A 21,516-nucleotide genomic window follows, 5' to 3' on the forward strand; every position below is an offset into this window, starting at 1 on the left:
ATGTACACTGGGAAATGTTAGGAAATGCTTTATTCTTAGCAAAATTTGTTGGCGTCATCAATCAGTAAAATTGAGAGAAAAAAACTTTAATAATCAATATTAAATTTCAAGAAGTAAGATTCTCTCAAATTCTCTTTAAAAAAAAAGAACAATACATTTAATTTCATCAGGTTTGAAAAAATAAACTAAACAAACTGGTATGCTTAAAATCTTCAAGATCAACTGTCTTAGTGTTAAGTCACCAGGTGTGAATGTACAGGCAACCAAAGGGAAAGAAACCTAGTAAGTTCAGGGTCACATCCAGGTGTGGTGTACTTTGGAAAGTCTAGAAAAAAAAATCTTTCCCAAGCATGGATAACAGCATGAGATAAAAGTGTGTTTCATTGCCAAGAAGTCTTAGAATAAATACCACCCTCATTTAAAATTCCATCTTTTCTTTGTCTATAACAGTTCAGTGTCTGACATACATTTTCTCTCATATTTTCTTTTAATCTCCGAACACAGTAAATAGCCTGTCTACTATCCAATGAAATCTTTTGATTCAAGATTCTTTGTGAAGTTTGTGAGTTTCCAAACACTGGTCCAAAACTGATAAAGACAAGTTGGATCTTACAAAAGAAATTTCTTTGAAGATTTTTGTCCCATCGTTTTATAATTGAAAAGTGTAAGTCAGTTATTCTGTGAGAGATGCTAATTAAAGATGACAAGTTTGACTGTAATTGAAATCACCAGGCACTTTATAGAGATAGTATCGTGGATTCTAATAACTCTGGTACAAAATGTCTGGTCACAAAGCTATACCTGGTAGCTGTTCCACTGTTATTCAGCAGTAATACTAAGGTTTTATAATTCTGGCAGAAAATCAAAGTAAGGTGATTAGCTCCCTCACAGAAGTTTAAAACTGAAATAGAAGGTTAGATTAGATTGAGTGAGGGAGGGACAGAAGATAAGTGTGCTTGGTACATCTGATTTATCTCATTCCGATTTATATGGCCTCGAGAATGTATATAATTAGCACTTCCCCTCTCACTCACTCTCCTGTAAAACCAGTCCCTATATAAACATGATTACGGCTGATTATCCCTTTACATTTTACATTCTTTTAACATAAATATTCTTGATGTTTATCAATAATAAATTCTGTGTTTATCATTAACGAATTAAACATGGAATATAAAATACAAATTTCCTTGACTTGTAAAAACTTTTTGACATGGAAGTTGATACATCTTCAGCATAATCTCTCAAAAAACCATAAAGATGTATCAGTTTTTCTGTAAATTTCTATAAAACTAACATCTTTATCATCAATTTCATCAGAAACGTATTTAGAATTAATGTACAGTCAATGCTCACTATACCCTGCTGACAATAATCAGAGGAAACCCATTTCAACCCGACCACAAAAATTTGTGGAGTCATGGTCTGAACATGTGCATATATAATAAACACCCCGTTCCCTAACTTAGGATATATGCATACCAGCTAGGATAAATCGGTTTTTCATACAACAATATATCCATCACAGAAAAGCCTGCATGCAAACAGGTTTCCATAGATTTTATAGCAAAACATTTTTGTCTCACTGCACTGTCAATAAATGTGGTACAAGCCGAAGACCAAGTGATGATCAAAGACTCTGATCATATCTATAAATTCTGATCCTGGTTCAAATCCAAGTGCTTTCATACATTATTGGCATCACCAAAAAGGTTGGTGGCCAATACATAAGACAGCATATGGAAGTGTGCATTGCTACTGATACTCAGTACCACCTGTGGGACTCCTGATGAGATATAAACTGTGGGGGTCCTGTCTATATTCCCTGCCCAGTGGTACAGATCCAAGGAAATATCAAAGAACTTTCAACAACTATCATATGGCTCAACAATCATTTACCCCAAGATATTTCAACATGTTCAAAGGAGACTTTACACACAAGTATGTCAAAGACATAGAATCAAATGTAAACAGTATTACTGTTAGGAAATCTGTCTGCGATAATCAACTTCCATATAACCATAGAGTGATTATAATAATTTCATCATTTCACAGCTTGAAGAGATCAGCTAATGTTTTATGGGTTTTTACATTAGAATGTTTGCAAGTGAAATCACTAATGAATCAATTCAAGCTGCAGAAAATTACAACATCACAGAAACAATAATGTAATATGTTAACATAAAATTTATGAGAATTTTAGCACTCTTTAGCTGTGGTACTGAAACATTTATTAAGAACCCAGCTGAACGGGAGACACCACATCAGTAATGCTTCACAAACCTGTGATAGCTTGCTTGATAATCAGAAGCATTAGGAAATACTTATATTACATAAGAGTAAACTAATGGAAAAGATTTACACATAACAAAGCTACAGACCCATATAAATGACATTGAGAATTGTGTGCAATCCACATACTGTCCTTCACTTCTAGACAAACTCTTATACTGTTAAATACAGACAAAGAATTAACCTGCACACAGAGGGACATCGCTTTCGATTGTATATGTGCAATACTCATCCGTCATCCTACAAAATACTCACAGAAAGAATTAAGTTATCATAGGAGAGGTAGTATCAGAGACCTATCTGAGGAAATGAAATGCAAGGTGAGCAAAGGGCTATAACTCTGTATATATCATAGTTGGGTGTCAAACTTGCTTCAGGTGTGTGACTCTGCCATCAAGTGGATGGCAAAGAAGTGTAAGAGATATGTTTAAGACATAAGTCACGTGGATTAATATATTGACTGAATGGACAGGTCAAAACTTAAAAACTGCTTATCAAAACTTGTCCAGTTGGTCACATTCTTGGACACTGTTGCATCAAGCCTCATAACAAAATACACACTGTAAAATTGTCGAGAGAATTTGTTTTAGAATTTAGTTCATTTCTGTTTTTATCTGAGATTGCAAAGTATGTTTGTTCTACGATAAATCATCTTTAAAGCTTCGATAATTTTGGAAATGTTCAGGATACCATGTTCACTTTATTATACTAATAGAACTGGATTGGTCCTACTCCATACAGTTGCGTCTTTTTCGCATTTGGTCTCAACCGTTTAAAGCACAGCCGGTTAAATACCAAAGGTCAAATTTTCAATCAATATTAGCAGGAGCTTTATACATACAGTACCCAAAATAAGTCCTCAGAGACCAGATTAGACCAATACATCAGGAAAGCAAGGTTGTCTTGTGTCCAGGTTCACATTCAAAGATCGCACTATGATCTGCAGACTGTTAATGTCTTCCCTAGAACTGTATAGCTGTCTTAAGACAATTACAAAACCATAAAATTGCCATACAGAAGGTATAAGCCCTGAGCAGGGAGTTATATCTGATATCAGGTAAGGGAGGAGGGAATTTATTGGTTTATAATTTGATCAATTAGGACAGGAACTAACACAAGTCTAGTATTGGAGGAAAAGATTTTAACGTAAAACAAATGTATAAAACCTACATGTAATAACAAATTCAGTGAGTTGAATTTGTTAGATTACATGCATGCTGTGCCATAATTTGAGGAATAATTTGAGTAGCGAGAATAGTGATAATTATATCATCTGCAAGTCCAATTCCTGTCTTTTTTTCAGCCAATCAAAATATCATAAATATTCTAGCTCGACTATAATTACTAATAGTGTGTCTACATCTATAAAATTAGAAAATGTCAATAGAATGCTGTCCATGACCTATGGAACACTAATTGTTCATCACCCCATGAACAGCCAGGGTAATTTTGGCCCAGGATCTCAAAGTAGTGACTGGTTGTTACCTCATGGAATATCATAGGGGAGTTCCACCACATGCCATTGATAATAATTAAGGAAAAGTGGTTTACCCCATGTAAAATCATAGGGAAGTCCCGTTGCATGCCGTTGATAACAATAAATGTAAAAAGAACACAACTATGTAAGCACCAACTGGTCCATCCATTCTTCTATCTTACTAGGTTGGTAAGACAAATGCATGGCAAATTAATTAGTAACCAAATGCTACAGAAGGAGGAAAAATTCCAATACCTGCACCGTTACCCACACTTTTAACAGGATAGCCAGCATTGTTATGTGTAATTGGATTCAATTTTCCGGTTATCATCATATTTCCTTAGAGCTGGTGAAACTCAGTCCTTAAACAAGACACCATTTTATCAGGAAAAGAGAACTAGACTTGAGACCTACTCGCTGACTGTATTCCCTTTCATATCCATCAACAAAGCTATCCCCTGAAGAACCGGGGAAATTGGAACATATAGATCATCATTATAATGACAATTACAATATTGAGGATATCCAATCCTAAGACTGATGGGTTTATGACCTGACCAATATTTTGTCATCAACAATCAGTCAGTAATATAACTATATCAACTTCTCTGGGGACAAAAGGTCTCAGAACTTATATCTGATGGAGACTTATTCCACTACTCTGTAGCCTCCCTGTTTTTATATAACACAGGGTGTCAGTAACCGTACCACAGAAACTAATAATTTACTGCAGCTAGACTGGAAATAAGACATGCTTACAGATACTTCATTCTAACCACTAAAATCAACATTTGCAGACAAGAATTTAATATTTTACAACAAATGGCCTTCTTCCTCAGTAACTCTGAAATCTGGTCTAATGAACAACTTTCTTACCAAGTATATAGATCCAGATTTTTTAGGAGCTCCATCTAATATGGTCAGCTCTTCACATCTTACAGATAACAGCATTTCTTAGGATGTATAAAACAATGCTCTAAATAAACTTCATAGTGTATATAGAATTTTACAATATGGTTCCCCATAGCAAATTCAGAAAGCTGGACAGTACACAAATGTCTGATGCTTTTAATTTTCTTAATTATATTCTGTTAAATGGAAAATACTCTAAGAAGTGTGTCTCATTTTCACTGAAGTTTCATAAAAATCACATTCAAACCTGAGTGACAGTTAGCCTGAAAGCTATCTATACTGATCCTGTCTATTCCTGGCATTAGGACATACCAAGGGGGAAATCTGGAAGTTGTATTTCACCAGACACCTCTTACTTATAAACCTACCAGACGAACTTGGCCTGTGTTCAAAAACCCTATGTCATATCTTGCATAACTTTCCCAGCAAACACCCCTCCACCAGTACAGAGTACCCTGGCTCAACACGCAGGCATGTCACTTTGTCTTGTGCTTAAACAATTAGACACTCCAACAGCCCTGATTTTGTGTACCTAACCGGAGATAATCACAGACAAGAGTTCTACCATAATGACTGCTCTCTGAAGTGTCTACCTGGTATCAGTGATTACTTGGTAAAGCCTAGCCTACATTCACAATTTCATTGTAACCACGGCTTTAAGGTTTTAGTTGTTGTAACAGCTACACAGGCCTTAGTTTATACAAGTCACCGGTGTACAATTTTGTTCCTGGTTTTCTTTCCAACAGTTTTTTTTATATTTCATTATAAAGGCATGTTTACTTTTGCCAAAGTAATTTACTTTCCTCTGCGTTACCTAGCTTAAAAATGACTTTAAAAATGTTAACACTTTAAAACTAAGAGAATGTAGTGTTCAGGAAGCTGCATTTAACTTTTTTGTTTACAATTTGATTATACAACCTTCCTAAATAACTAGCTGCAATACACTGCTCGTTAGTTTCATCTGTTGAATACAACCTGAGGTATCAAGAGATCCAAAGTTCAATTCCAAGCGAAAACACTGCTATAAATAATGGTGCCCATGTAAGGACTCGAGAATACTTTCACAAACATCACTGTAACCTCTAGAAACCTGAGGAAATAATTACCTCTACAACTCATTTATCTTTTGCATACAGAAGAAATGAGCTCATTTCATTTCTGACAGCTGACAACTTAACAAAGCTTTAGAGTAATGCGAAAATTGGAATGCGATCAAACACTGAATTAATTAAAAACTCATTTGTGACAATAATTTGACAAAAAAAAAACTCTTCTTCAAAATTTAGCTTGGTTATTTTTAGATGAAATAAACAGAGACCTAAGGATTCATACAACTACCCTGTTAAGTCCAAACCCTTCATTCCGGTATTTTATATCGTGACTCCTTCCTGTCCGAGACAGCTCAGTCAGTTAGAACTTTGGCCAACATAACCACAGATGAAGATCCAAGTTACGTGGTTCAGTGTTCCCTAACCGTGGCTGCTGGTGTTTTATCAGGAAGTTGAGAAACAGACCGATTTGTGCTGATATGGTTGTTGTCCTTGGACAAGACACTTTAACCTCAATGCTCTTGACAGCATGCAATGAGCCTTCCATATGTTGTTCTATGAGTTAGCCAACAAATACAAAGGGACTCGAATCTCGAAATGATCCGGGCTAGTCAAGGAATGACAAACTCGGCACAACAAAAATAACCACTACCCTCTTCTTTATTCAGAAGTAGTTGTTCAAAGCATTAGCACATCTGACCCAAGTAACCTTGAACATATGTTAAAGGTTGTTCATTTGAAACAGAAATACACAGCCCTGCAATCTTAACATGCTACTGATCAAATATCATGTTTATTCAGCACATGTATAAAGATTTTGACTATTTTTCAGCTGCTATGACTTGGAAGGTGGATCCATGCCATCTATTGAACTCCATTTGACATTACACCTTACGGTTATTCACACAAGACAGACAAAGCACCAGGCCAAAAAACTGATAATTGCCATATATGCAGGTGTCTGGTAACAAAATATCAGATACATATTTGTTCCTAGTGAAGATGATATTTAATGTGCGTCTTAAATCCTGAGAATTATCATTCTCATTCTCTCCATGCACACAAGCACTACATGTATATATATTGGCCGTAAAAATGATTGGCCTACCTCAGCATTCTTGAGGGACTTGATCAGTATCTGTACGGTTTCTTCATAAGATCTGCCCGTCATCCGTCCCAACTTCTCATACATGGCTCCTAAACATGCAATGGCAGCACTGTGGATAACAAAATTGTGAAAAATTATCATCTTTACAAAACCTTTTTTCACAGACAAAACAACATTTACCAAAGAGCCATTATTTGGATTCCTAATCAATGACATGCTAAAAAGCTATCAGGCGATACAATGTAGCCCACTTCTGGGTAATAAATGATTCGGTAGCTGTTGAAGACATTGCCCAGTGCCTGAAGTCGTATCAATATATCATCCCTAACTTTCCATTACATCTCATTCATTTGAATTATCTAGTCAGCATGAAAACTTTGATGAAAGTAAGCAGGAATTTAAAAAGGTACTGGACTGTTTTCTACACAACTTTCTCAGCTAAGAATGATATATCCTTCACATAGAATTCCTCTGAAGTATCAGATTACCCATACTTCTCTCCTAATTTCATATATTTTGACAAAAACAACCCATGATTTGCACTTTAACAAGCATTAGATTTTGTCACTAGGTATTAAATTATTGGTCATGGAACTTGAATTTTTGTAATTTATACTGATGCAGCAATGTTACAAGACTTTACTAAAATCTTGGGACGTGAAGTTTTGTGATTCCTGACCATTATTATCTAGACTGTTACACACGTAACATTTGCGTGTTCTGTTATGCCCTATTTCCAGAATTTGTATCTACATCTTTCACTAAGACCTTTTGGTCGAATTACACACATCTGTTCTAGAGGGCTAAGTAGTCAAGGAGTCTCCATCAACTAAATGTGCACTAGGTGTCCTTGACATGCAGGCAGAAAATGCATGCCTTACAAGCATGTTGGAGACTTGTTACTGTCATAGAATTGGTAGACACAAGTATGGACCAAAACAAAAAAAATCTATCACTAGCAGGTTTGTTGAGTTTCTCAGAAAGGGGCGACACTTGAATTTCTTAGATGAAATTTGAATACTCATTCAAGAAACCAGAATACCTAAGTTTAGATTTCAGTTAATTTGACATGGTCGAATCTTTCAGACGCTGGCACTGGGCCATTCTGACTTGTACATTAACAGTAGTAAATATAGGTAATTAATTCATCTAGACAAGCCTCAGTGTTCTGATTGGTCCCAAAGTGATCAAATGAAATAAGTAAAAACAATTTTACATCCTTTGAGTTATAATTTGATACCTTTGAAAGTATGTTAGAGATCATGCCCATATAGACTGCATATTGTGATGTCTGTGGTTGTTTGTACCTGTAATCTGTGGTGCTGCCTTTGCTTGCTTAGAGAAACAGCATGTACATTCAAAATTTTTCTATCTTTTTTTGAAATTGAACTGTAAATTCATCCCAAATTTTCAACTTTTTTTGGGGTGATCACCTCCAGTCATTAAATTTTATAGTAGCATTATGTAGCTAGATGTTTGTGAGTCTGGCAGTGCAGGCTTTATCTTTGCTTGAATTTTAAGACCCCTGGTAACAAGCACAAAAATACTTTTATATCCTAATAAAATCAATATAAACATGTAAATCCAACAACCACCTGCCCACTAAAACAAATTAAATACTGATCTTAAAAGTACAAGCTGTATTTTTCTTTACTCCATTCACTTCTAACAATGTTATTTTATTTTTAAAGAAAGTCTTTCAGTACTGATTTATTATAAACTAATAATATTTTTAGTACAGTAAGCTTACTGAATCAACCTTAAGATATTTGTGGAGTTTCTAATCCTGTACAGATAAAATTTTGCACTGACTAGCCATCATGCACCTGTCTGATGCTCACAGCATTTTGCGTATGCAATATTTCAGGTATGCATTTTTTTTTTATAATTGACGAATACACTATCGACTAGAAATCCTGGAGAGCAGGGTAGTGTTATGGGTCTGAGATATGGACTGGAAGACTGGGCTGTTCTGTTAGCAACTCAATCAAAAGATGTTTGAGCCTGTTATCAACTGATGAAAAACTTGTGAATGGATCCTCTAAGTGTTTACAATGAGTCTCATGGAATAGAAATCAAATGCTGGTTCCCCGAGTTAAAAGTAGCTTCAATTAACACTCCAAGACCTTTTATGATGTAATTAGAAGGGTGCTGTTTAAAAATGTCATTTTAAAGAACTTAAACAGACATAAAAATGTATAATCCATGAGACTGACTTACACAGCTTTTAATTCCAGAAAGATTTTTGTGACAGACAGGTAACAATGACCGCATAATTAGACACCAATATTCCATTAGAATTAGGCAGAGATGCACAGGTCTGACTAGATCTTTCCTAGTGCCTTTTATAGAAAGGAAAAATGAAGGTAGAATGTTTGAAACATTGGGTTAACATGCCTGGTCTACCCAGACATACACCAACATCTCACCTGATTTTATGTATGATGGTTGTGAAATTCTGGACAGATTGAACAGCAATTTAAGATGATTTCCAGTATATGCCTATAGCCATCCATAATGGTCACCTAGAATATGCTTACATCAAAAAGCCATCCATATCAGAACTTATTGTAAATATTTATACCTCTACACTGTAAACACCTTGGAGTATGTAAAGGCTGAACATGTTTTTTCAGGATAAAAGATATACAAACAAAAGGTCAATTATAAAATCTAGAGCAGAGTCTTATCATACGGTGGATGTTCTATGAAGTACATAATTTTGTGTATGATGCGTTTTGCTGGAGACTTACAGACGTGTTGGAAGGTAGCTCGGCGAATCATCTTTATTTTTGATGATGTCGTTACATTTGTTTATGGTGTTAAAAAGTTCGAAGGTATCGCCCACACTGAACAGTACAGCAAGGTTCCGTGCCAGTAGTTTCCGACTTGGCGGCCCAGGAGATTCACTGATCTGATTGGTCAACTGTTCCACTAATTTTTTCTGTTTCTCTTTAATGTCAGACTGAAAAAAATAATGAAAAAGAAATACCTATAATTTGGACGCCACAAAACATAAGTGTGGGGCAGCAATTGGCCCGTGCTGTGTACATTACAAGTAATTATTGGCAGTGAGGTAATTTCCTGTGGGCATCCAGCAAGGAATGCCTGCACACAGCATTAACGTCACAAACAGCCTCCAGCCATTATTCACATGACCCAGTTATCTTGATAAAGATTATACACGGGAGATCTGAACAGATACAAATAGACCTACACCTATTGAAGTACCCCTGCTGCTACCTTTATATCATTATAACAGGTGCATTCTTACTTCACTCCTGGACTGCGGTAGGACTGGTCTATATAAAATATCAGCCATCAAATAACATCAACAACCACTGCTGAATAAATACGAGTTGAAATATCATTAGATCAAATCTACACTTATTTCTAGTGTTGACCCTTACTGACTTAATTCCTCATAAGAGTATTAATTCTAATAAACGTCCTGGGGCATGACATTCCTAAAAGAGAGGGATGCCCATGCGACAGTCTGGTGCATTTGAGCTCACATTATACACTTTTGTAAATGAAAATTGTATTCATTTTGAGAAAGTCTTGAGGATTATTTTGTTTTTTGGTATTTCAAATTTGTATATTTTGGAAATCAAATACACATGCCTAGAAATTTATTTTACCATTCAGTAAATCATACAAGGGAGAAACTAAAATTGGATAAGAGAGGGGACATTTAATAGAACAAATACGGTAAGTTTTTCTTCTTTGTCTTGATAGAATGAATTGTATCGCAGGAAATGAAAAATGACAATAAAATGGTTAAACGTCAGCTAGTACTAAAGAATGGCATAACTGTGAAATCTAAAAAGTCCTGAATTGTAAAATAAATTGAGTCTAAGATAGAATTACCTCTTTTCTTCATTCTGTATACAGATTATGTGATGGTGTACTTTACACAGGATTTTTTAAAGTTATTTTTCACAACTTGGACTGTATTTACCGAATGAATAGAAAAAAGTCCAGATTTGGAAGCTCAAAATAAACTTAAAACTATGCAAAGTTGTGCTTTCCATAAAAACCTGAAATAACGAAAGCAGAGTCAGAGTCACACCAGTTGATTCATATTCTGTGTTGAAATTGAATCAATTGTCAATAATTGCCAGGAAATTACATTTTGACCTTTATTATCATCACTTTATGCTGCAATCAATAAACATTATATATATATGTAATGAAACATTTCCTAATCAACCCAACAGCAATCATACAAGTAGACGGAAGGAAGTCCTAATTGGACCTTTGCAAATCATAAATCACTCTATACTTTATCCTGGTTTCAACAGAAACCTTGAACCAAGCTCCATTAGCTTGAAAATACTGAGCTTTTCTTTTTTTTCTGAAGTGTACTCCAGAACAAAAATATTAATTTTACATGATTTTTTGACATTCTAAATGGTAAATCTAAGAATTAAAAGTCGTATATATCAGTTTAAAATGATCATCGAAATATTATTTTTACATTTTTTTTAATGTGTTAGCTATTTATTGCTTTTAACTAAGCTTAAAGTAAAAATTATCCAGTTAACTCTAATTAACAAACACTAAATCCTCATTCATACTATAAGCATCCACATAATGGTCAATTTACAACAAGTATCAATGACCTCTATAGATTGTCAATGTTATATATTAAGGTTCAGCTTAGCCTTAATCATCTCTGCTATATATATATCACTGTGGTGATGGACTTTGTTACCTAGTTGACTAGATGAATCAATTATAAAGTAGGTATTAGCTTAATGGTGTGGTGGGAAAATCCTCTGGATTATGAAGTGTCAAGTGAATTTTCTGCCAATCTAGAACAGAAGAGTATTACTATGCAGTATCAGTTTCCCAACCATACCCAACCATAGCTGGCTTGGTTTTCTCACAGCTTGCCTGATACTTCAAGACAGATCTGTCATAAAGAGTCTCCAAGGAGACCTAACAGCTATCTGGCTGCTGCATTCAGAGAGAATTATTGACTTTTTATTACTATCTATGAATCATTCCAAAGCATTCTTCAAAGACGGCTGCAGGAGCAATATTCAAAGAAATGTCACAGTACTTGTCATTTTGCTTTGTTTTTTTTTTTCCCCAGAAAAAGTTTACATCATTTTAATGACGGCTCTGACAAAGCATCAATTGCAATAATTTACTAGTACAAAATCTGTACTTGCTGATTGCTGTTTAAAACTGTTCAATTGAGAAAAACTGAACCTTTAAAGTCTCTTACAAATACAATGGTCTTCATTTGTTCAAAATAGCAACATCTATGTTTCTGAAGGGAACACAACATGACAGGAAATAAGTTGTGGACCAAATATTTCCGTTGGCACAGATTGTGACCTGAATCAGACAAGAGTCTAGTTTAGAAAGATTGTAGTATAAAGCAGACATACATTTTTGTGATTGCTAACTTCTGTCATTGTATACTGCCATGAAAAAGTATACTCAGTAACAAACCATGTCAATGCCATTTCTAAACCAACTGTTCCCACCACTTGGCATTTCATTACAACAAATGTCAATTTCATTTTACTTTCATCTCCCAAAAACAAATTAAAGTCAGAAGTTTTTGTTTGTTTTTTTTTAAATTGGCTGATGAAACACTCTCCACACAGCCATAATACTTACTTTTTGTGCAGCTATAAGAACTTTATCCAGAAAACGGAGCCATTCAAAGACAAACACTGGTCGTTTGTTCTCCGGAATTTTCTTTAATGCCTCCTCGTTGAGGAGAAGGCTGTGTGCCAGCTCCATCATTGAATGTTCACTACTGTCCTCTGGATCTGAAACAGAAAATAAAACCATGGAAATCCATTGTTTTAATAGTAAATGATGACCGAATCATTTCCATGTCAATCGTGACATCATAGACCACGAGTTTAACACTTTCACTTTCAGTTTGTATTCATGCAAAACAGTGAAATGACATATTGATAAAGTCTGATTGTGATGATTCAGAATATGATCTTTCTGAACACATTATAAAGTAGTCCTAATGTTCTGAAAGGCAATAATGATTCCTGTTTGTTTCATTATCAATATAATATGTATTTGGAAAACAAGTTTGAGTACAAGACAAAACCAGTATTATACAGACGTATATGTTATTATGAATAGAAACCAAATAATTTCATATTTTATGTCATACAATCTATAAATATTTTCTAAATAAAGCACAACAACATCTGTTGTTTTAAAACACCACAGATGTACCAGTATACGAAAGATCATCATGATCAGCTGTTCCCTCACATTATAAAAAACTGTAAGCCGTGAGAACAGTGATACATTTAAGAGACAGGAATTTGGCTTTCCCTATATTAAACACAGCCAAGCTTCACCATTCCCCCTGTACATGTACACACAGGAATGTCCTACATGTAAACATGTAGCTATACAAAATTACCAGTAGCTTACAAATACCAACAGAAAACATGCACACTGCCCGTTGTTCAAACTATACAACAAACATGTATTACATATAGACTAAGTAATTTTGGGCCACCATTATCATCATCAAATCAACAATTTAATATAAATTATTATTTTTTTTAAGTTATCAGAGTTGAAACTAACACCCCTTTCATCTGTTAATGACCTACAAAGAACCATATAAAGGTATATGTTAATGTAATGTAAAATATGTAAATTACAAAATGTGTGCTGTTCACGCTACACATTTGGGACATTTACGGGATGGAAGTGTGTTTTGCTTGTAACATAACGTCAAATTTCAGAGCAGCCCATCACTTTAAATTAAGTTTTAATTACATGTATTGATCACAACTGCCCCAGTAGAGCAGATGTTGTTCTGACACTAGCGCCTTAAAACTCCTGTAAAGTTTTACTTAACAACTGTTCCCATTCAAGTCAAAAAGAAGTGTTAAAAAATTGAAAACTGGTATAGGACCCTCATGTTTATATTAATTTTGGACTGCTAAAAATACATACATTTAGCAAAAACAAGAAGCGTCAGGCGATGACAACTTGACATTTTCCTTTTAAATAGTCTTCATCTTAAAGCTATAAACTTTGTAGAAAATTGGAATATAACACCTTTTACATTGTGTACAATCTTTTCCCCACCGAGTGTATCTAAGTGATACATTAGATGTGATATGAACTGTGTCATACAACAACATGGACTGAAAGGAAGTGAAGTCTTCTCAATATACATGTACAAGTATGCTGGTATATACATGTATCTATATCCATGAAAAAAAATTGCTTGAAATATTTTTGGGAGTTGTTTTGTAGCAACAACCTGCCACCACTTTATCTATATTTCAATGTGCAAGATTGGAGGGGCGAGCATGCAGACATTATTGATGAAGAATTCTAAAGGAGTGGTTTAAACAACTAAATAAGTATGTGCATAAGTAGAAATAAAATACATTATGAATCACATCATTAGTCACCTTGTATATAATGCTTGATAAAGAATCCAAATAAGACCTTTGAATGATGGAGAGAATAAAAACTAGATACATTCTGAATAGATTTGCTTTCTTTCTTGCTATCTATTGTTCCTAAGCAGGTACTGGAAATGGGGTGAACTCGAGAGATGTTGGAACCTGTTGTTTAACCGTATACAAGTACTGACCAGTGCTTGGTCAGTAAACACAGTCTAGGTAAACATCTGCTTCCATTCAACAAGGCTGGACTTCCTCCCAATCAAAACACTTCCATCATGTTCTAGATGAAAGATGTAGATCTAATTCTGATAAGGTGATAGCTGTTCAGTTCAGCACCAAGTGATTTTCCCTCATTATCAGACTGATCTGCGATTCATTTTTTTCATCACCATAATGCCAGAGCCCCTGATTCTAATATAGTGCCAAGAATGGGGAAGATATACTCATGTACATATCTACATGGTATATATGAAGAAACGGAAAACATTAGACCTGTATCTAATTGTAATTAAAAGAAGTTGACCTGTCTGACTATTCTGACAAGTCTAACACATATCTAATAATTGTCATGCAGAATTAAATATGAAATGGAGTCTATTAAGTGTTCAACAGTTCTAATTAGAAAAGTAATTATTTTTTTCATGTCTTAACGAGGGATCCGACTTTGAATCCCTGGTCAAGCTCTTACAAATTTCCTTACTAGTGCTCTTCTGATCGAGTGAACAATAAGGGGTGAGCTAGGATCGAACCATGGGCCCCTACATTACTTGGCTATATGTACTCCAGCAAAGTTTGTAAGTAAGCACCCATATAATTACATGTCCTTTACAACTTTATATCCTTTTCAACACACATATATTTAACAAATTCTGCAACCATAGCAAGAAAATGTGGCACAACTTTAATTTAACCCGCATGCCTCCAGCTGTTATATTTTAAGAGGTCCACAACAGCAGGACACCAAGAGAGCTCGAGATTTGCCCTTATTTACACAAACTACCTCCATATGCGTAATTCCTGCACAGACTATAACAGTCCAAATGACAATTAATTTAGCAGGACAATATATACATGGATCTAGTTATTACAATTTCTGATAGAATTCTCATTAATTTGGTCATGTAATAAAACCTCAAATGAACATTCCGATTAAAATCTTCATTTCAAAAATAGGATCATTCATTTCTCAAAGTGGTCATCATATATAGCATCATAAATTAACTTTTCACACTTACACAACATATTAAAGATATAGATCTTGGAATGAATTGAAATTCCCACTGGTCTACGTAACACTTTATAACCCTAATCTACAGGCTGTATTACCATGTATACAATTGCTATCAGGGCTCCTGATATTTCATTCAGAAAAACAGAACACAGTTGAACTATCAAAGTGATTTAAATGTCTGTGATCTAGATATGACTGCTACCATTAATTTTACCAGACTTTTCACCACACCTCCTCTGCTACCCTTTCTCCTGTGTGATTGATGAGCCCAGCAGAGCTCCCTGTGTGGGACTCTATATCTGTGTTATGGGTTCCGGATACCTGTACCAGTAGGTATAACAATCATATAGAAACACCTGGCCAGACTTGTTCACCTGTCCGTCCCTCAGATCACCACTAATGGTGCTTGTCTCACACAGACCCTGCTGGATGCTAGTTCACTTCTGCAGCATGCAAGGAAGCAGACTACATTCTTTTAGACCAATCTGCCCAAAACACATGCACACAAAAAATTCAGAAGCATTTTAAATTCCATTCATGCCTACCGCACACACTACTTTTGTGTGAACTACCGATATCTACATCTTAAAAATTCCAAGCTTTTCTTATTTTTTTCCCCAATCAAATTCACTTTTAAGACTTTCATAAACATATCAGAAACATGAGGTATTAAAAAATCAAAATAAAGAAATAAAAAATGTTATATTTCAAATTAAGGAAATTTTGTTGATCAACAGTTAATATATTCTTAATTATGATGGGGTCATTCAAGATGATATCTGTTACCAATAATTACTTTCTTCATTCTTATGTTTTGTACTTTGTTATTCCAGGTAAAAGACCAATACAACTTAACCCAATATGAACATATAATTCATGACCTAATATTCATATGTCAAAGTTGATATAGAATAAACCATAGCCTTTTAGGTCTGCTTGGATGGCTCACCTTTGCTTTCCGCGTCAATTTATCAATTCTTTTTTACAAGAACAATTAAAACCAGTGTCTTCAGTTCTAATAGACCGTTTTATGATAAAGAGGTATTGCAAACAGTAGTCTAAAGCAGAGGTCTACTGCAATCTAAAGCTGATCTATTGCTTATACAGGTAAACATATCTAGGTAGCTGGTTATGTTAGAGAACACTCCTGATGTAAGTAAACTGCTGGTATTTGTTTACAAAGTTTTTGGTCACTCCTCAGTGAACATGTTTCTTTATCATCATGCATCCGGTTGTTAAAATTCAAGTCTGAATGTTGTACATGTACAGTAATCAGAAGCAAGCCAAAAATAGAAGCTTAAACTGGGAATAGTCACCTTCAACTTCTTCAATTTCAAGAATTGGAAAGTCCATGATCTGTTGTATTGGCAACCTGAATCAGGCCCTATACAAGGCTAGATATCCAAACTTTTGTTAAATGATCTCCATCAGAAAAACGTTTAATCCAAACCTGAACACAATAACTAAAGGATGAATTCCCACAGTTTTTGGTCCCGATTATGATTCAGGACTACTGATAACACTACTGGTTAATCCAAAGTCGAATGTCTGCAGCAGTCTCCAGGATCTGCCACTGTACTGGTTGGTGGTAAGGTACTATACATGTAAGTACTTCCACCAGTGGGTGTAAATCACACATGTAAATAGACTAATTATAGATAGAGGTACCTATCAGACTACCATCCTCACTGATACAAGGCTTTGTTGGTACAATGGTACTGATGATGGATACTGTGTACATAGTGTTACAAAAAGCCAACTGTGTTGTCTACAATCCCAGATAATACATATACCTTATCACATGTCCTGATTTTGACAGCCAGTCTGCCCAAGTTGATGAAGCTGAGGCAAGTCAGCATGGATACAGTTACACAGAAACACTATCATTGTGTGCCTTATCACTAGGATACCTTCTCATATGTCTAGCCTGCCTAATTATCCAGCCTGGGCCTTGGACAGTAGATCACAAACTCCAGTCAAAAACCTCATATAATTCCAATCTCTTCTTTCTCTACTGTGTACACAAAACAAAACTTGTTTGGTATTTTGTCCCCATCCCAAATATACTGTTACAGATCTCGTCTAACTTAACTCTCGCTCTTTCCTGGGAAAAAGTTGCCTTCTGACCTGTGGTGGATGATCCCCTACCCAGGAACACCTACAAAACTATGTTATATAACTAAACATGACAGCTGATCCCCTTGTTACAGCCAATACACTATCTCCCTCAGTAAAATGAAGTTAAGCAATTGTGACAGTGTATTGTGCTCTCTCAGCATAATCACAGTCTCCATGTTTCCCTTGTTCACTGCATTGATACATATTCCAAGTCCTCCTTAATGCTACAGATGTAGCTTATTAGCACAGAATGTTAAACGATGTGAATAAAATAATGCCTTTGAAAATGAAAAAGATGAATCCATTTTTGTATCACTGTGTAAACACCAGATACAGATGGCTGCACCAGCAGAACACGTAGTTATGTCATATGTTTGAATAAAGCTCATATCATTAGCAATAATACTGACATCATTGACCAACGTACATTCCATACCAGAACTCTCCTAGATATACAATGTATATATCACAGTAAAGATACAACAAAATGGATTCCCAATGCTTTTACTATTTGACAATGAATTTTTCTTTGTCCTATATTCCTGTCACACAAACTCCAATCTTATTCTGTAGATCTATAACATATGTATACAATTTGTTTGCCTGTTTTTGCCTGTTCTGTCTGCCAGCTGTGTATGTGTCGTAGTACCCCTTCAGTCTGCATGCTATTGTCAACATGTACCAAAGGACCTGTTTTTATTCATGGTTCTATTTGAACCTGAAATTACAGACTATACTACATAATTATCTGACATTTGACTTTGAACTCCTTCTCCCTAACCTGTACCTGTAATTATCATTACAATACCTGAAGAGCAACATGAAGTTTGAGTACTAAATAAGAGCTGACTAAGCAGTTTAAAAAATCTCCTTAATGTTGGAAAATCATCCCATTATAACATATCTACAGCTATATATTTCTTACAGAAATGTTACAATAGATACCAATTTGGCAAAATCATCATTAATTTTCATGATCTAAATTTCAACAGTATTGTCACAATGAAATAGGATAATTTCTATTTAATTAATACTATAAGTTCATTATCACATAAACAAATGATTACTTCTTTGCATCAGAAAATTTATCCTCAAATTGTTTGCCTTCTTTATGATAAATTTTAGTTGACTTGTACAGCAGCACCTGTAAACAATGTACAAACTACAAATCAAATGATCTTACTGAAGACTTACATTAACTTCAATTAAATAGTATTAAAGTCAATTCAATTTCAAAGGTTTCTTGATATCTTATGGAAAAGTTAATCAACTAATTTTTATGGAAACTTCTAGGGATCTGCACTGTAAACAAAATGACAGCTTAATGGTGAGAAAATCTATTCCACAAAATACCATACGAATTAACTGACATTTAACACATAGCCCATGGTCTGTAATATAAGATATAAACCAGACTACCTCAGATAAACAAAACAGTTCAAGTACTTTTAAAAGTTTGCATGCAATCCATTTACACCAATAACAAAATTCCAGAGGATATGATTATGAGACATTGTTGTGGGAAAATTTCAAAATATCATTGCAAGAATTCCTAGCTCATTTCCAACTGGAATTTTCTGCTAATACATGCATTTCAATGAAAATGAACTAAAACGCTGAAATCAAAGCCATTAAAATGAATTTGATTCAAAATTTTGGGAAAAAGAACTCCAGATTTTGTCACACACAATAAATTTTGGCATTATATGTACTTTAACTTCAATACTTACAATTTTCCAAATAGAATTTCACAGATTCTAAAATCATTCTCTTTTTCAAACACTGCTAAGAGATGTGTCCACTGGTAAATTTTGACTATGTCAAAAGGCAAGTTTTACTTACCATAGATCTCATCTACTTCAATGATTGTTAGTTTCACTTTGACAGCATATCATCAGAACTTACACATGTAAACTGTCCAAAAATAAAGAGTTTGGTGGATGACTGAACCATCCTTAGCCAATCTCTTTTCACAAAGGGCAGTTGCCCAAATTCAAATAATACATGATGCACTTTAATAGTAATGATGGTTCCACACCAAATTAGATCAATTTTGGCAAATTTTGTATCAGTAAGTATTGAATAACAAAATCAAGATGATCTAATGCCAGGTTCCTAAAATAAAAAATCTGTAAGTGAAAAACATTAATTAAAAGAAACATTTTAAATAGTTGACTCACCCATGATGTTCAAATCAGTGCTCATAATATTCCTGAAGTATGCTTTTAATTTATACATTCCTCACATCAGTGAAATAAAACCTTGACCAAGCTTAGAGTATAAAAACTATTTCACAAATTTTATCACATTCTTTTTTTTAACACAATATTATCACTACAACGCAAGACATCAAAGTAAGCCTGTGACTTTCCATGTTGGCTGTCAGTATCAAAATGATGGGGAGCAACTGAACCACTCAGGGGAAACTTGATCAAGTGGGGAGGAACAGGGAACAGCAGTGTTGATTCATTAGGAAGTTGCTATGGCAGTACCAGTAGACACAGGCAACTCTTTGAAATATTCTACGTGCACACCTCTATGTGGGGGGAGGGGGGTTCCTCACTGACAGTTCCAAGTATATAGCCATCCTGTGTTTCAATCACCACTCATTAGCATATACATACCAAAACTGCTCATCCTTAACTGAACAGACCACTTCAAATTGTGAAGGCAAAACTTCATACATGGTTCCATTTTACAGTTGCAATAAAAATCTGTGCCATCTCATCGTGAAATCATTTTGAGTTAATTCTAAATTAGATTAATTTCATTTTATTCCAGCTGATGTAAATTAAATAATTTTCCAGGAATACTTTTCATTAAATTATCAATTAGACAATTACTGCAATAACTATGTATTAGAGACAGTTACAGTAATATACATGTACAGAAAGCTTGTATTAATCAGATTATAACCAAATTTGACTATAACAACACTTCCAGACTTTGTCTTACCCAACTTTGCTTAAAACAAGTCTCATGATAGGCTTATCATATCAAGCTCAACTAATCAGTTTTATATCATAATTGTAAACAACTGTAATCAAGTAACAAAATGACTCCTTAATCAACATTTAAGTCCAATGTATAGGTCCATTTCATGTTTGTGACATCATTAGGTGTGCCAACTTGTACAGATCTAGACAAAAAGAAAACTGTGCAAATTGTGTTTCAAAAAACGACATGTCAGATTTAAAACATCTATGAATGTATGCTATATGAGCCAAAAGTATGATATGAAATTAGAAGAAAAAAAAATACAAAACAAAGATATGCTTTTTTTAAAAAGTCCAACAATAGTGGAAAATCTAATTGAATTCAAAGTCAACTGAATCACTACAGCCCTGTATTCAAACTGTTTTAATATTGAATGAAATTATCCCAGTCTAATGTGATATTAAGATTCTGTGGGAGCACATTTCTGGCATTTACTGATTGCAGTACAGACAGAACTTCAATTTGTTTGGTGAACTCATCCGAATAAATCTAATTTAATTGGCACAACATGTTAGGCAATTTGAAAAATAAACAGATGATTGTAATAACATCAAGCAATGACTTGAGATACTAAAATATTTATATTTTCATTGAAGGAGTAGGTAATCTTGTATCATGCCATAACATAGCCTTCTTGCACCGGGCCACAACTATAAGAAACTATAATAGGAGTAACAAATTCAAATATAATTTATTGACTTATTATAATCATATATATAATTACATGGTCAAGTTTCCTCTTAGAATGTGTTGAGACATGAACATTTGAATATGAAAATCATTCTTAATTAATTCATTAAATAGCTGAACAAAATATGTATGTTTGTACTTGAACTACGAAACCAAATGATAGAAAGATTGTAGTCTGAACAAGAATTTTCATTTCAAATTTACTAACGCTGACGGCA

General features: G+C 34.5%; 1 protein-coding gene across 3 annotated transcripts in view; it reads right to left on the reverse strand.

Annotated features, from left to right (window-relative positions):
* The window catches only part of LOC132552634 (HEAT repeat-containing protein 5B-like), a 61,621-nt gene that overhangs the window by 39,194 nt on the left and 911 nt on the right, over window positions 1-21,516 (reverse strand). For 2 of the 3 annotated variants that reach the window (XM_060216822.1, XM_060216821.1), the window contains exons 1-4: window positions 16,810-17,123; window positions 12,476-12,630; window positions 9,592-9,803; window positions 6,839-6,947 (exon numbers count right to left, since the gene is read on the reverse strand). In XM_060216822.1, coding sequence (XP_060072805.1) covers window positions 6,839-6,947; window positions 9,592-9,803; window positions 12,476-12,630; window positions 16,810-16,846 — 513 coding nt within the window. In that variant the 5' untranslated portion in view covers window positions 16,847-17,123. Of the gene's footprint in view, window positions 1-6,838; window positions 6,948-9,591; window positions 9,804-12,475; window positions 12,631-16,809; window positions 17,124-21,516 lie in introns of those variants that run through there. The other variant, XM_060216823.1, reaches the window with a different exon arrangement.

This window comes from Ylistrum balloti, unplaced genomic scaffold (genome assembly GCF_031769215.1).
Source record: "Ylistrum balloti isolate Yb309-2 unplaced genomic scaffold, AGI_CSIRO_Ybal_v1 Utg370264, whole genome shotgun sequence".
NCBI classification, from domain to species: Eukaryota; Metazoa; Mollusca; class Bivalvia; order Pectinida; family Pectinidae; genus Ylistrum; species Ylistrum balloti.